This window comes from Megascapheus bottae, chromosome 34 (genome assembly GCF_031878675.1).
Source record: "Megascapheus bottae isolate mThoBot1 chromosome 34, mThoBot2.hap1, whole genome shotgun sequence".
Taxonomy (NCBI): Eukaryota; Metazoa; Chordata; class Mammalia; order Rodentia; family Geomyidae; genus Megascapheus; species Megascapheus bottae.
Window position 1 is genome coordinate 5041890 of NC_143542.1, and position 13614 is coordinate 5055503.

The window sequence follows — 13614 nt, forward strand, 5'->3', positions numbered from 1 at the left end:
CATTAGACACCTGGCTATTAAATGTGCAGCGAGCACTGCACTATGCGCGCCATCTGGCCTGGGTTGAAAGCCCTATACCAGGTCCCAGCCCAACAGCTCACTCCTCCACCAAGAGCCCCCTGCACCCCCAGACTCCACTCCTCCCTAGCACGTCCTCTGCCCTCGTGTCGTCTTTTTTTTTTTTTTTTGGTGGGGGGGTGGTGTGGGGCTTTAATTCTGGGCTCAGGGTGCTGTCCCTGAGCTCTTCAGCTCAAGTCTACCACCCTCCCCCTTGAGCCACAGCACCACTTTCCAGTTTTCCGGCGGATAATTGGAGATAAGAGTCTCACAGACTTTAGTGCCCGGGCTGGCTCTGAACCGTGATCCTCAGATCCCAGCCTCCTGAGTAGCTAGGATGCCAGCCTTACCTTTGTGACTTCTGTGACCCAACCTGCCCACAGAACCTGAGGCTACGTTCAGACCCAGTGCTGTGTGTGTGCGTGTGCACTCACACTTCCTGTATCTCCACCAACCGCACCTGGCTCCAGCTATGGTTCCCGTTCTCACCTGCGTTTTCGCGCAGCTCTCTAGCCTGCTGTGGCTGGAGGGTGGGGTGGGACAGCTGCACTGTCCCCATCCCTGTCCCTTACAGGCTAAGGTTTCCTCATGGGAAAACTGGGGTCACTGCGGTCCCGCTACTCAGGAGCCAGGGGTATGCTGGCACTCTAATGTCGCCACACTTGTCAGCGCTGGTAAAGAGGGCTGGCCTGGCACGGGCCAGGCCCTCACTGATCCCCAGTGCAGCAGCTGAGAAGAGGGCCAAGGAAGGTGGCTGAGTGGTAGAGTACTTAACTGGCATGCATGAGGCCCTGGGTTCCATTCCTTGGTACTACATACACAGGAAAAAAAATTAATAAAAAAAGAAAGCACAATTGAAAATAATGCCACTCCATAGTCCAGCTCACCCCCCTGGGGACATGAGCATAAACAACTCCCTAGCTAGAGTGGAGGGGAAATTTTTCTGGATTTTAGTTTTCTGCCACAGTGTAGCCCAGGCTAGCCTTGAACTTAGGTCCTCCAGCCTCAGCCTGCCAACGCGAAACATCATCCTGCCCTCTTCTACCTCCTGGCCTACACTTTCCAGTCAATCCAGGGCCGTCTCAGCGCTCTCTCCCAAGAAGCCTCCTGGGGCTGGCGTGGAGCGGGGAGGGAGGGGCCCACTCGGGGGATCGAGGACAAGGACTTCTCAGCAGGCCCTGACCACACTGCCTCCTCTCCCCACAGCCTACATGAAACGGCGGCACAGCTCTGTCAGCGACAGCCAGCCCTGCGAGCCCCCCGCTGTGGGCATTGACTACAGCCAGGGCGCCAGCCCCCAGCCACAGCACCAGCTCAAGAAACCCCGCGTGGTGCTGGCCCCCGAAGAGAAGGAGGCTCTGAAGAGAGCCTATCAGCAGAAGCCATACCCGTCACCAAAAACCATCGAGGAGCTCGCCACCCAGCTCAACTTGAAGACCAGCACCGTCATCAACTGGTTCCACAACTACAGGTATGCCCGCCCCCACCCCCCACCACCGCTGCCAGCCTCACCGCACCACAGCTCTATGAACTTGAACTCAGGGCCCAGGGCCACTGTGGTCTCTGAGCTCAACAACAGAGCTCTGCTACTTGAGCCACAGCTCTACTTACAGATCTTACCTGGTTAATTGGCAGTAAGAGTTTCACAAACTGGCTTCAAACCATGATCATCAGATCCCAGACTCCAGAGTAGCTAGGATTACAGAGCCACCAGCTGGGTGCTGGGTTTAGGCTTTGAACAGAGGGAGTTGTGCTTGCACTCTCCCACTCGAGCCATGCCTCCAGCCCTTTGTGTTTCAGATGAGAGGGTCTCAGGTTAGCCCCAGCCTAATCTGGACCAAAATTCTCCTACCTCCACATTCCTACGGCATTTACAGCTGTGTGCCACCAACCTGGCTTGCTTTTTTGTTGTTCTTTTTTGTGCCCGTCTTGAGGCTTGAACTAAGGGCCTGCACTCTGTCCCTGATCATTTTTGCTCAAGGCTAATACTCTACCACTTGAGCCACAGCTCTACTTTGGGCTTTTTGGTAATTAACTAGAGACAGGAATTGAATCTCATGGCAGGATTTTCCTGGCTTTAAACTGCAATCCTCATTTCCTGCCTCCAGAGTAGATAACAGGCGTAGGCTCCACCTTCTGACAGCTGAGCTTGTCCTACCTCCCTCCCTCCCATCGGCTCAGGGAGCTCCCTGTCCACACAGAGTAGGAAACAAACAGAGGGAGGGCATAAAGGGAAATGTGAACCCTCCTGCCAGGCCTCAGGCAGGGCCACAATCACCTCCTCCTCAGTGTCCTTAGACCTTAGTCCTGGGAGGGTCTGCTGACAGCCTCCAGCGCCCGCCTGGGTCTGCTCCCCCACCCTGCCCAGCGGCCGCCCCGATGCTCATTTGCTCAGTAGTGGATTAAAAACGTCATCTTCAGCCCTAAACAGGCACTGGCCCCACAAGGCACCGGGAGGTAAAGGAGGAGCTTCACAGGAACCCCCCCCTCCCCGGGGCCACCGTGGCTTCTGGCCCTGGGTCAGCCCCCCCCCCTCGCTTTTTTTTTTTCCCCCAGTCCTGGGGCTTGAATCCAGGCCTGGGCCCCGTCCTTGGCCAGCCCCTTTCTGAAGGAGCCAGTGCTCTTCCAGAACACAACTCACCTTCCACTGGGGGTGGGGGTCGAGTTTGCCTAAACAGCACCAGCGGCACACACTTGTAATCCCGGGGAGGCTGCGAGCCGGCTGGGCAGCAAAGTGTGAGACCCGGTAGAGTCCCAGCCTTGAGCAAAAAAGCCTAGGGACAGCGCCTGGGCCCCGAGCTCAAGCTCCAGGGTGGAGATGGCGGTGCAGGCCTGGGCATCAGCAGCCAGTCGGCAGAGACCAGCCTGGGCTGCAGGACAGGGAGGCCCACCTATGACCCTCAGGGTCACTGCCGGCCCGTGGGCCGCCCGGCTGGAAGACCCGGGCCCTGCGCCCTTCACGTCCTGGGGCGCCGGGTGCAGAGGGGAGCCCGTGTGTCTGTGTGTGTGCCTCTGTCCGTGTGCGTGCGCGCCTGCGTGCATCCCGTGCCTGCGTGGATCCTGTGCCTGTGTGCATCCCATGCCTGCGTGTATCCCGTGCCTGTGTGCATCCCATGCCTGCGTGTATCCTGTGCGTGCATCCCATGCCTGTGTGCATCCTGTGCGTGCATCCCGTGCGTGCTGCCTGCGTGCATCCCGTGCGTGCTGCCTGTGTGCATCCTGTGCTTGCGTGCATCCCGTGCATGCCCGCGTGCATCCCGTGCGTGCCTGCCTGCATCCCGTGTGTGCATCCTGTGCGTGCCTGCATGCATCCCGTGCGTGCGTGCCCGCGTGCATCCCGTATGTGCCTGCGTGCCTGCCTGCCTTCATCCCGGGTGTGCATCCCGTGTGTGCATCCCGTGCGTGCGTGCCTGCGTGCCTGCCTGCATCCCGTGTGTGCATCCCGTGCGTGCGTGCCTGCGTGCGTGCCCACGTGCATCCCGTACGTGCCTGCGTGCCTGCCTGCGTGCATCCCGTGCGTGCCTGCGTGCATCCCGTGTGTGCATCCCGTGCGTGCGTGCCTGCGTGCATCCCGTGTGTGCATCCCGTGCCTGCCTGCCTGCGTGCGCGCACTCCTTGAGGGAAGCGGGCGGGAGGGGACGCGGCCCCCCTCGCGCCTCGCCCTTCGCGCCTCCCGCCTCGCACCTCGCGCGCCTCGCGCCTCACGCCCGCCTGTCGTGTCGCCCGCCCGCAGGTCTCGGATCCGTCGAGAACTGTTCATCGAGGAGATCCAGGCCGGGAGCCAGGGCCAGGCCGGCGCCAGCGACTCGCCGTCGGCCCGCAGCGGCCGCCCCGCGCCGGGCTCGGAGGGCGACAGCTGCGACGGCGTGGAGGCCGCGGACGCGGAGGAGCCGGGCGGCCCCGCGGCCGCCGCCAAGTCTCAGGGAGGGCCGGCCGAGGCCGAGGCCGAGCGCGCGCCGGAGGAGGCGCCGCCGGGGACCCCGGGCGCGGAGGACGCGGACGACGCGGGCCCCGCCGAGGGCGCCGCGCCCAGCCCCGCCGCGCCGCCCGCGCCGCCCGCCGCCGCCGCCCGGGAGGACGCCGCTACCTCAGCCGCCGCGCCCGGCGCCGCCGAGGGCAGTTCCGCCTCGCCGAGCACCAGCGCGGCCCCCGCCGCCCCCGCCGCCCCGCGCAGGCCCAGCTCGCTGCAGAGCCTGTTCGGCCTGCCCGACGCCGCGGGCGCCCGGGACTCGCGGGACAACCCGGTGCGCAAGAAGAAGGCCGCCAACTTGAACAGCATCATCCACCGCCTGGAGAAGGCCGCCAGCCGCGAGGAGCCCATCGAATGGGAGTTCTGAGCGCGGGCCAGGCGGAGCGGAGCGGAGCGAGCGGATGGCGGGGAGGGGGAGGGGGAGGAGCCCGGCCAGCCCGGCCCCGGCCCCGGCCCCCCCCCGCCCCGCCCGGACGAGCCGCGCGTGCGCACTTACCGCCCTGCGGGCCACAGGGCAAAATCGCCATAGGCCAAGGTGCATATAGAAAACAAAGGAGCATTAAGCCCAATCTATGTCGTGTTTTCAAGGGAGAAAACGGAGATGTGTAGTCAAGCTTTTTTGTACCCTCAAGTGTTTTTTTTATTGCCCTAAGTGATTTCCACAGGTTCTGGAATAACTCTTTACAGCTTTGCCTTGCGCCCTCCTCTTCGTGTGGGCTTAAAAAGAGAAAAGAAAAAGAAAAAGAAAAAAAAAAAAATCAAACCCACATATTAAAAGGGGGCTTTTTATCTGCCATCTAATGGCTTCAGAGCGATAATACACTATGATCTTCTTAAACCAGGAAATGGGGAGGGGGGGGATTTTTCAGAAAAAAAAATTTAAAAAAGAAAGCTTTTGTAGCTGCCCAGTTGCCACTAAGAGATTGCACAGTCAGGCCGACTCTAAACACACTAGTTTGGATTCCTAAATATTTTCAAGAAAAGAATCTTCTCGTTTGAAACTTTGAATCGAAATAAAACGCATTGACTCCACTGTATTTTTTAACAGAAAAAGAAAAAAAAAAAAAAGACAAGTCACATCAGGAAAGTATCTGATTTCGTGGTAGCTGACGTAGTGTTTTCTTGTACGTGAATAGACTCCTGACATAGTACACATTGATCCATAGCTTTAACTAACTCTGGGCTTTTGCCGGCCAGAGTTTGTTTAATACGCTCCATTCTAGGCCAAATCAGGACAAAAAGAAAAGATCCGAATCTAGGTATTTTATAATCTGCTTTTTAACCTCTAACCGGAGAGCACGTTGATCAGACCTCATATGTCGGAGGTTTAGGAGACAAGTTGGAACTGTAGCGTGAACCCATCCATTTTGTTTAATTTATGGTGTCTACGTCTATGTGTGTCCTGTCCCAACCTTGCAAGAAAGGGTAGTCCGGCCAGGCGGCAGCCAGCAGTCAGGACGGGCCCATCTTTCCTTGGCACACAGAAGGCACCTCCTTTGATACCACTTTCTGGGGTGCCTGATGGACCGAGGGTTCCCCCCCCTCCCAGCGCCCTGGGTGGTGAGTGGGCACTCTCTCTCCCCTCTTCCCACCACAAGCACTGAGGACCTGTCACATGCGTGGGAAGAGTGCTTCCCTGCAGGAGCGGGACAGGGGCGACCTGGCACTCTGCTCCCACTCCTGTAGAAATGACCCAGACACACCAGAACGTTGATGCTCTTTGCTTCCAACCCACACCAGTGGCCCTTCCTTGAGTTCTCCTCTTGGGAAGTTCTTTTTTATGCACAGTTTAGAGCAGTTCAAGTACAAATCAACAAAAAAAGAGAGAGAGAAAAAGTCTAACTTGTCTCTGATTCCTCCCATTGTCTATGTGTATATGCGTGAGTTCAGAGGTGGATGGGAGCATGAGTGCGTGCGTGTGTGCAATTTTCTACGTCCGTGTATTTTCTTAAGTACCTGTGCACACATAGAGTGCAGTACTGCCACCTTTTTCAATAAGCTGGTTTATCAGTTACGGCTTTTACAAGTTTGCTAATTTAGACTCCTTTAATTGCCATATCTTTAAACTAACAATAGATGATTTCGGTATATATATATTTTTTTTGCTTATTTATAGGTGCTGTATTTTATTATCTGATTGTTAGGAAGGGATGGAAGGGGCAAATACTCTTTAGAGGGATAGACTGCCGGCAGTATTGGGTATAATTTTCAAGATGTAGCTGTCATACTGTATATTACTGATTGAAAGCTTTTTGACCGTATTGTGTATCATGGAAACCTTTGTCTTAGGTCAAACATCTTTGGATGACATTTTAATGGTGCATTCATTATTTCAGTTTAATTAATATTACTTTGTTCTTTTTTTTTTTTTTTTGATTGGGGGGGAGGGAGTTGGAGTTTTAAATGTCTGCTCCCGCGGTCATACTGGTGTGTTGGTTATTACTTACTCAACCTTGTAGGACTCAGACTGTAAAATCTGAAAGCACATTTCTTTGCATGCTTTAGAATTTATGTATTTCATTTACAGTCTTTAAACCTACAACTGCAGCACTTAAGAGTTTTCACAGATCTTAAGAGTCTCTACACTAAAGACAATGTCTTTTCATGAATGGGAAGTTTCCAGAAGGCTCTAGGAGGCTGGGACACAGGCCCTTTGTCTTTGGTTGTGGAAATTGACACTTACGGTCTGGCTCAGTGGGAAGAGAATTCATGAGGGAGGGGGCTGAGAGGAAATGGATTCAGATCCGGCTGGAGGCAGGGGCCGAGGTCACACCCAGAGACCCCCCAAGACAGAGAGAGGCAGAGCAGATAAGGACTGTGGGGTCCCCTTCACCCAAACCTCAATGGGACTTTGCCGCCTGTGTAGTGCATCTCTAAAGACCTAACTTCCGTCACCCCGAGACTGGGAGGTAACAGACTAACAGGCTTCACTGTTGCTTAGCCAAGGGATTAAGTCAGAGGAAATGGAGACGTTTAGATATATATGTCCAGTCCTCACAGCTCTGTGGTAGCAGTCTAAGGCAGTCAAGCAGTCGTGCTGGAACCCAGTCACAGGAGGATGGAAGAGGAGGGAGGTGCGTCTTTCGTTGGAGCTCAGTCACTGTTCATATCCACTCTTGTCCTTCCCGCCAGACTTGTGTCTGGATGCTGGATGCAATCAGTTGGTTAGATTTTTTGTTTTTTATTTTTATTAGAGCTCTGGGTATGTATTTGTTCCTCTGTTGTCTTTCTTCTTTCCATTGAGATCCTAACGTTGTTGGGATCTTTTAGGTTAAGCTAACACTGTCTGTAATACTTCTGAGAGTGGCCACGGGCACCTGTGTCCAGGCCCCTCAGGCCCAGTCTAAGGGTTCATCTTTCATCCTGATAAGCAATATTCAAGTGCCTTGAACAGCGCCCCCTCGTGGTGACCTCCGCTGGCTGGCTAGTGAGCCCAGCCAGGCGCCTGCAGGCAGCCAGCCCTCTTCCTCTGTATGCCCTGTCGGCTTAAAAAGCTAATTTGTACCTCTCCCCAGGGGAAATGGTTCCCTATAAAACACTAACACTTAATTATAAGCTCCATTATACCATTTTAAATGGCTCCTTTTTTGTTAATTGGAGACAGCATTCATAACTTCAGACTTTGGCCGCTACTTGGCTAGATTGGTGGAGGCCTAGCATAAAGTCAGTGTTCCCGTCCTGCTGCCCGAGTGCTCCCGTGCTGCCGTCGGGTGGCCAGTGTGCGGGTTCAGTCCCCGCTCCTCCACTGCCCCCAGGCCTGGGTCCCTCCTCACCTGTGAGTCAGGGCGTCTGACTGCCAGTTCACGTCCACCAGACTTCTCATCCTGGCCACGTGCGGACTCCATCATTCCCCTAGCTCTGGGATGGCGTAGGGTCCGGGCCCTGGGATGCAGGTCTGGGAGACGGACAGGAAGTTTCGACTCTCGTACCACACTGCTCTGCGAGTGTGACGGAGGCAGGGGATCTCAGTCCCGTCCTCTAGGTCGGCTTCCAAAGCACAGACCCCCCCCCCTTCCCCGCCCTGCAGCTTCTGTCTACACGTCTCCTTCCCCACTTTAACCATCCTGTCTGCCACAGGTAGCCTGGGCTGGCTGTTCAGGCGCAGAGAGTGACAGGGCTCTGTCTCGGGCCTGGGATCATGGTGGTCAGACTGAAGTCTTGTTCCTTTAGAGGAACAAAGTCAGCGGTGAGAGCTGAGCCTTCTGGGCCGTGCTCCTGCCCCCCTGGCTTTCCCAGCAGATCTTTCTGGGGAGTGGCAGGGGGGGTGTTCGCATGGCCTCTGAGATTAGCACCTGCTGGTGACTGGAGGAGGTGGCCCAGGAGCAGGCATGCCGGACTGTCCCCGTCCCCCCCCCCTTATTTGTCTTCACACTCCTTATTTGTCCCTGTCTACCTCACCCATGCTCCCCACCTGATGAGGCCAATGGACTGGGGGTGTGCAGCTGCCTGCCCACTGGGCCATGGCCACACAGGCAGGGCCCTGGATTTGCTGCTCCTGCAGCTGTGCACTGTGTGCCCCCTCCCCCCCCTGCACAGGCCTCCTGCTGTCCCTGCTTCCTGAACAGCTTGTCTGTCCCTGCCACCCCGCTGCCCTGGGCTGCCTGCAGCTGGCACGTGATCTGGTGGCTGAGCGTGGGCCGCCGTGTCTGTCTCACCTCTGGCGCTGGGGTGGTGACTGTGGTGTGACTGCTGTCTCCCCGTGGTCCATAAGCATCTCCAGCATAGGGAAGGGTTATGACTTTGTTCTGTGGCCTGCACGCCTTGACTTGCCCAAGCAGCATCCCTAGAACTTGCCTGTCAACCCAACTACTTGGGAGGCAGAGTTGGAGGATTGTGGTTTGAGGCCAGCCCTGGGCAAAGCAAGTGCTGGATGACCTGCCTGCCAAGCAGAACCCCTGAATTCAAACCCCAGTACTGCCAAAAAGGAAAAGGAAGGGAAGTTGCCGCTTTCTTCTTCTACTCAGTGTTGAGGGACAGCAGCCCGCACTGCTTCTGCCAGGCAGACCTCCACCATGGAGGCCGAAGTCCTGTCCCTGGGGAGTCAAGACTGTGGTTTTGTGGTCAGGCACTTGTTCACCAGGGCAAGGCTTGTGGCCAGGTAGTGGCCTGGGACTCTACCAGAGGACCTGGCTGGCTCCCTCTCCCCAGGGCCTGGCCTGGCCAGCACTGTGCCAACTGGCCCACAGAATGGATCAGTTTTTACTCAGCAGATCTGCCTTTCTATAGATGAAATCTACCAGGATAACATGGAAAAGCAAATTCCCCAGCAAAGCTCCAGAAAAATCTCATGTTTTAAAAAACCTGAGAGATGGGCTGCAAGCTAAGATAAAGACCCTCAGGGTCATTCTGGATGAAAAAGAGGCCTCTAGGCAGCCGGCAGACCCTGACCCCAGTCCTGCTGTCCAAGTCCCCGCGGCTGCCCCCCTCCACTCTCTCTGCCACTCCCCTCCAAAGATCCACTCCCCCGGGGCAGCCTCACTTTAAATGACATTTAGCTTTAACAAGATATTTCCAAAGCACCTGGTCTCCTCTGAAATGCTAACTTTTTAGAAGTTCAGTGTGGTAGGGAAAGATTCCTGGGGATGGGGAAGAGGGGTTCAAAGGGGGGAAAAAAAACCAAGCTGGTGTGAGAAAGACATTTTGCCGTGCGTGTCTCTCCCCGTCTGACCCCTGTGCGTCAGCTTTGAAGCCGCCTTGGAGTTGCTTTGCATGGGTCCGTTTTCTCTGTGGTGTTAAGAAAAGTAGCGTCGGCGTCACTGTAATTTCTGTACTGTTGTGGCTTTAATTTCTGCTATGTATCACGCTTTCTGTGATCAGAAAGAAAAGGTGCCTTATACCTCGATGTCACAGCTCTGACACAAGCACATGGCGCAAAGGTGGGAACTTTTCGTTGGCAAAGCAAAAGATGGGTCCGTGCCGTGGGCGCTCCCAGTCCACACTCCTCCCGCCCACCTCCTTCCCTTCTGCTGTTCTTTTTCTTTCCATATTATTTTTCTTTTGGAGTTTGCTTTAAACAGCACTTAAATATAAGATGGCTATGTGTGAAAGTGTGGTGCAATGAACTCATGTTTCTTCACTTTGCAAAGACAGCGAATTGCACACCAAATGAACTCTAAGTAAGCTTTAGACCAGAACAATTCAGGTTGCCGATGGGTTTATAGTCACTGTAGATCTGTGTGTTCACAAAACCGAAGGGCAAATCCTTCTCCCGCCTCCCCCGTACCCCAGCCAGGACTCCCCAACCTGGGGTTCTGCTGCTGAGCCACCTCCCAAGTGTCAGTTCCCCCTACCCTTGAGATGGCCTGCTGCTGACCTGCCAGTGCGCAAAGGATGATTAGAAAATAATTCTTTCTTTCCATCGTCTTCTATTTATTACTAGGTTGGCCATTTGAGCGCTCATCGCCCATCAGAAGTGTGCTTGTTGTTTTGTGTCTTGATTGCTTTCACTGTCACCCCAGTGACCACAATCTTCTGCGCACCCCTAGGGAATTTGGGGGGGGGGCAGGCACAGAAACACACCTGTTTCAATGAGAGAATTAAACAAAAACAGCAATTTTTGAAAAGCTACCAGTGCCAGGAAGTACCAGGAGCAGGGGAAGAAAACGTAGGGAAGCCACGTTCAGGTCCCCAAAGCCTCCTACAGCCTCTCGAGACTTCTGGGTTCATGAAGGGTCTTTGGCATGCTTGATGCCATTGTGGCCTGTGAGCTGGAAGGTTTCCTTGCTGTCTGTGTCTCTGTTCTGCGTTCGGAGTTGGCTGCAAACCTCGTAAAACGGCTGGGTCATAGCCAGAGCCCCTTCCCTCCAGGATGGATAACTTGGGGTACAGGGAAGCAAGGCCTGCCAGCAAGACACTGACTTGCTAGCCAAGGGGAGGAGGGTGCTGGGGAGGCTTCAGACTGGGGTCCCCTCTCACTGGAGGGCTCTGCCCCCAAACAGCCCCCACCTCATCTGGCAAATCAAGTCCTTCCGTGCCATGGCTTCTCCCCTTCTCTGAAATTATTGGGGTTCCCAGTTTTATCTCTTTGGAGGAGGAAGTGCCCTATCCTTGGATTTCCCTTTTTTTTTCTACAATTATTCTATGCACCTCTCTGCTTCTTTCCTTCCCTCTCCCTCCTTCCCTCCCTCACCATTTTCTGCCTCTTTCCTTGCAAAGACAAGCATCTCATGACCCACCCTCTGAGACTGCCACAGAAAAAACGCTGTGCATTTTGGAGACATGAGAATTCATTCGACTCTTGAGCGTTTTGAGAATAGCTTGTTATAAACGTGGGGAGGGGGAGCCCCTTTCCGGTGGAATAGGAGACCTAGCTCTGTCTTTTGTGCAATAACTACTTCCTGTGCAAGCGGGTAGCCAACGCTCCTGCCCAGACTACTAACCACAGCACAAGACACGCGTCCCCAGGGGCCCACGGCCCCCCCACACCCTGCTTCTCTCAGCACACGGTGGGGGTCGACGTTTTAGCAGTATTTTATATTTTCTGTAACGCACTAAGTCTTAGATGTTTCGAAAGCTTGTTTGTTAATACAATCACAGAAGGTTTTTTTTTTGTTCCTTAATTCTCACAAAAGACCCAATTGACCAAAAAAGAAGGAAAAAAGAAAAACAAGAAAAATAACAAAAATAAAACAGCAACAAAAGAAAAAGCATTTTTTTTTTTTGTACAAATAGCTTTGAGAAGCCTCTTGTGTCTCGGTGGGATCCATCTCTGACTTCTGGCTATTTGTTTTTCCTGGAAGAATCAAAGTAGATGTGGCTGGCGTGGGGGTAGAGAGGCACCCGTCCGACCCTGGGCGTCGTCCCTTCTGTCTGGTTAGCCATATGTCTGTCCTTTAACACTGTACCACGGTCCTTCTATGACATAGAAAAGCAATACCACTGAGATGCACCCTGTATTAGTCACTAGCATCCTAGGTGTGATCATTGAAGTAAATATCTTTTATACAAACACAACACTGTGTCAGCTGTTTTTATTAAAAAGTGATCCGGCGACCGGTGCTCTGGCCTCAAGGCTGGCCCGTGCCACCCTTGTGTGCCCTGCCCCGTGACTCTGGGGCACGCAGGCGGCCTCCCTGCCTGGGGGAGCTCCTCACGTAGTGGGGGCACAGCCAGGCAGGCCCAGCCCAGGCCTATGGCCTGGCCTTGCCAGCTCAGGGAAGGCCTGGCTTTGGCCCAGGCCCCCAGCACTGCTTAGCACTGGCTAGTGAGAAGGAGATGGTGGTTTGTGGGTTTCTACAACAATCAGAGTCCCTTCTATCCTGCATGTTGGGGAGAGGGGCTCTGCAGGCCTGCCCGCTCCTGATCTGGGGTGTTTTGTATTCATTGGCTGTGGCTTGCTTGTACTTTGGTTTGGGTGTTTGAGATGGAAGCCGTGGGAACCCTGAGGCCCCGGCCCCACCCACCTGTGGGCGGGGCATCGGGACATCTCCTCCAATGGGAGGCCCCTCCCATGGGGGAATTAGCATAAAGCCTTAAGAGAGCCAGTTTGACAAGGCTAACTCTAAACTCTCCTGCTGGCCAGAGCGTACACACCCCCCCTTAGACCTGGAAGAATCGATTGGCGCAGGCCATAACATGGAAAATAGCACAAAGCCTTTACCTGCAGCGACTCCAGTATTTGTAAAGTGAGATTCCAATCAGCAAAACTTCAGTGGCACCGTACTATTTGCTGGCGTTGTTGTTTGTTTGGCGTGTTTTGTTATTGGTGGCCTTGTTTGTTTGGTTTGGGACGGGATTTATTTCACCATGTGGCCCAGGCAGGCTGGCCTGGGAACTGTCATCTTTCTGCCTCAACCTCCCGAGTTCTGGGGTTACACCATCATACCCAGCTTGGGAGGTGGTTCTGCAGGGCCCTTTTGGAAACGGCTGGCTCTGGAGACAGAAGATGGCACTGGGGCATGGCCTCGAGCCAGGAAAACCTCCCACCCTCCAGGGCTTTGCTTTTCTATGGTCCCTGCAGTTCCGTGGGTCAGGACAAGACCGCAGGCCATAATGGGGGCACGGGGAGACACCGTGGCGTTAGAACATGTGCAGGCTCCTGTCTGCTTCTGTGGACTGGGACCTCCACAGGCTGGTCCGGGCAGGCCAGCGCCGGGGCCACCTTCTTGGGCAAAGGCCTGGACCTTGCAGGGCCCAAAGGGGGTGCCAGGCCAGCATGGTGGAGTGCATTCTGAGCACCAGCGCAGGGTGTTTGTGTGGGGAGTGATACCCACCGCCTGTGCCCGTCTGGAGGAGGCGATACTGAAGGCCTCAGGTGCTCAGATTGTAAGAACGGCTGGGCAGAACCGTGGGGCGCAGCGTGGTACTGAGATGTGGCGACCGCATTCCGAAGCCAGCCTGGGCCGAAGTGGCCCTGCGGGTCAAGCGATAGAGCGCTGCTAGACTTGTGTGGAAAAGCCACACAAGTTGAGAGCACAAGGCCTGAGTTCAAGCCCCAGAATCGGCACAAATAAAAGACCCAGGGCAGAGGGAACTGAAGCAGGAAGGGGCACAGGCCGGCGGTGTGGGGTGGCAGGAGGGCCAGCTCCCTCCCTCACCCCCTGCCACCCCACATGGGTGCCCAGGACAAAGCCAGGGCTGTGGGGTGA

General features: G+C 55.1%; 1 protein-coding gene across 11 annotated transcripts in view; it reads left to right on the forward strand.

Moving 5' to 3' along the window:
• Positions 1 to 13614, forward strand: part of Cux1 (cut like homeobox 1) — a 215928-nt gene that overhangs the window by 191938 nt on the left and 10376 nt on the right. For 8 of the 11 annotated variants that reach the window (XM_090324352.1, XM_090324353.1, XM_090324354.1 and 5 more), the window contains 2 exons: positions 1264 to 1528; positions 3791 to 4459. The exons of the other annotated variants lie outside the window; for them this stretch is intronic. In XM_090324352.1, the coding sequence (XP_090180478.1) occupies positions 1264 to 1528; positions 3791 to 4394 (869 nt within the window). In that variant the 3' untranslated portion in view covers positions 4395 to 4459. Of the gene's footprint in view, positions 1 to 1263; positions 1529 to 3790; positions 4460 to 13614 lie in introns of those variants that run through there. 11 annotated transcript variants of the gene reach the window in all.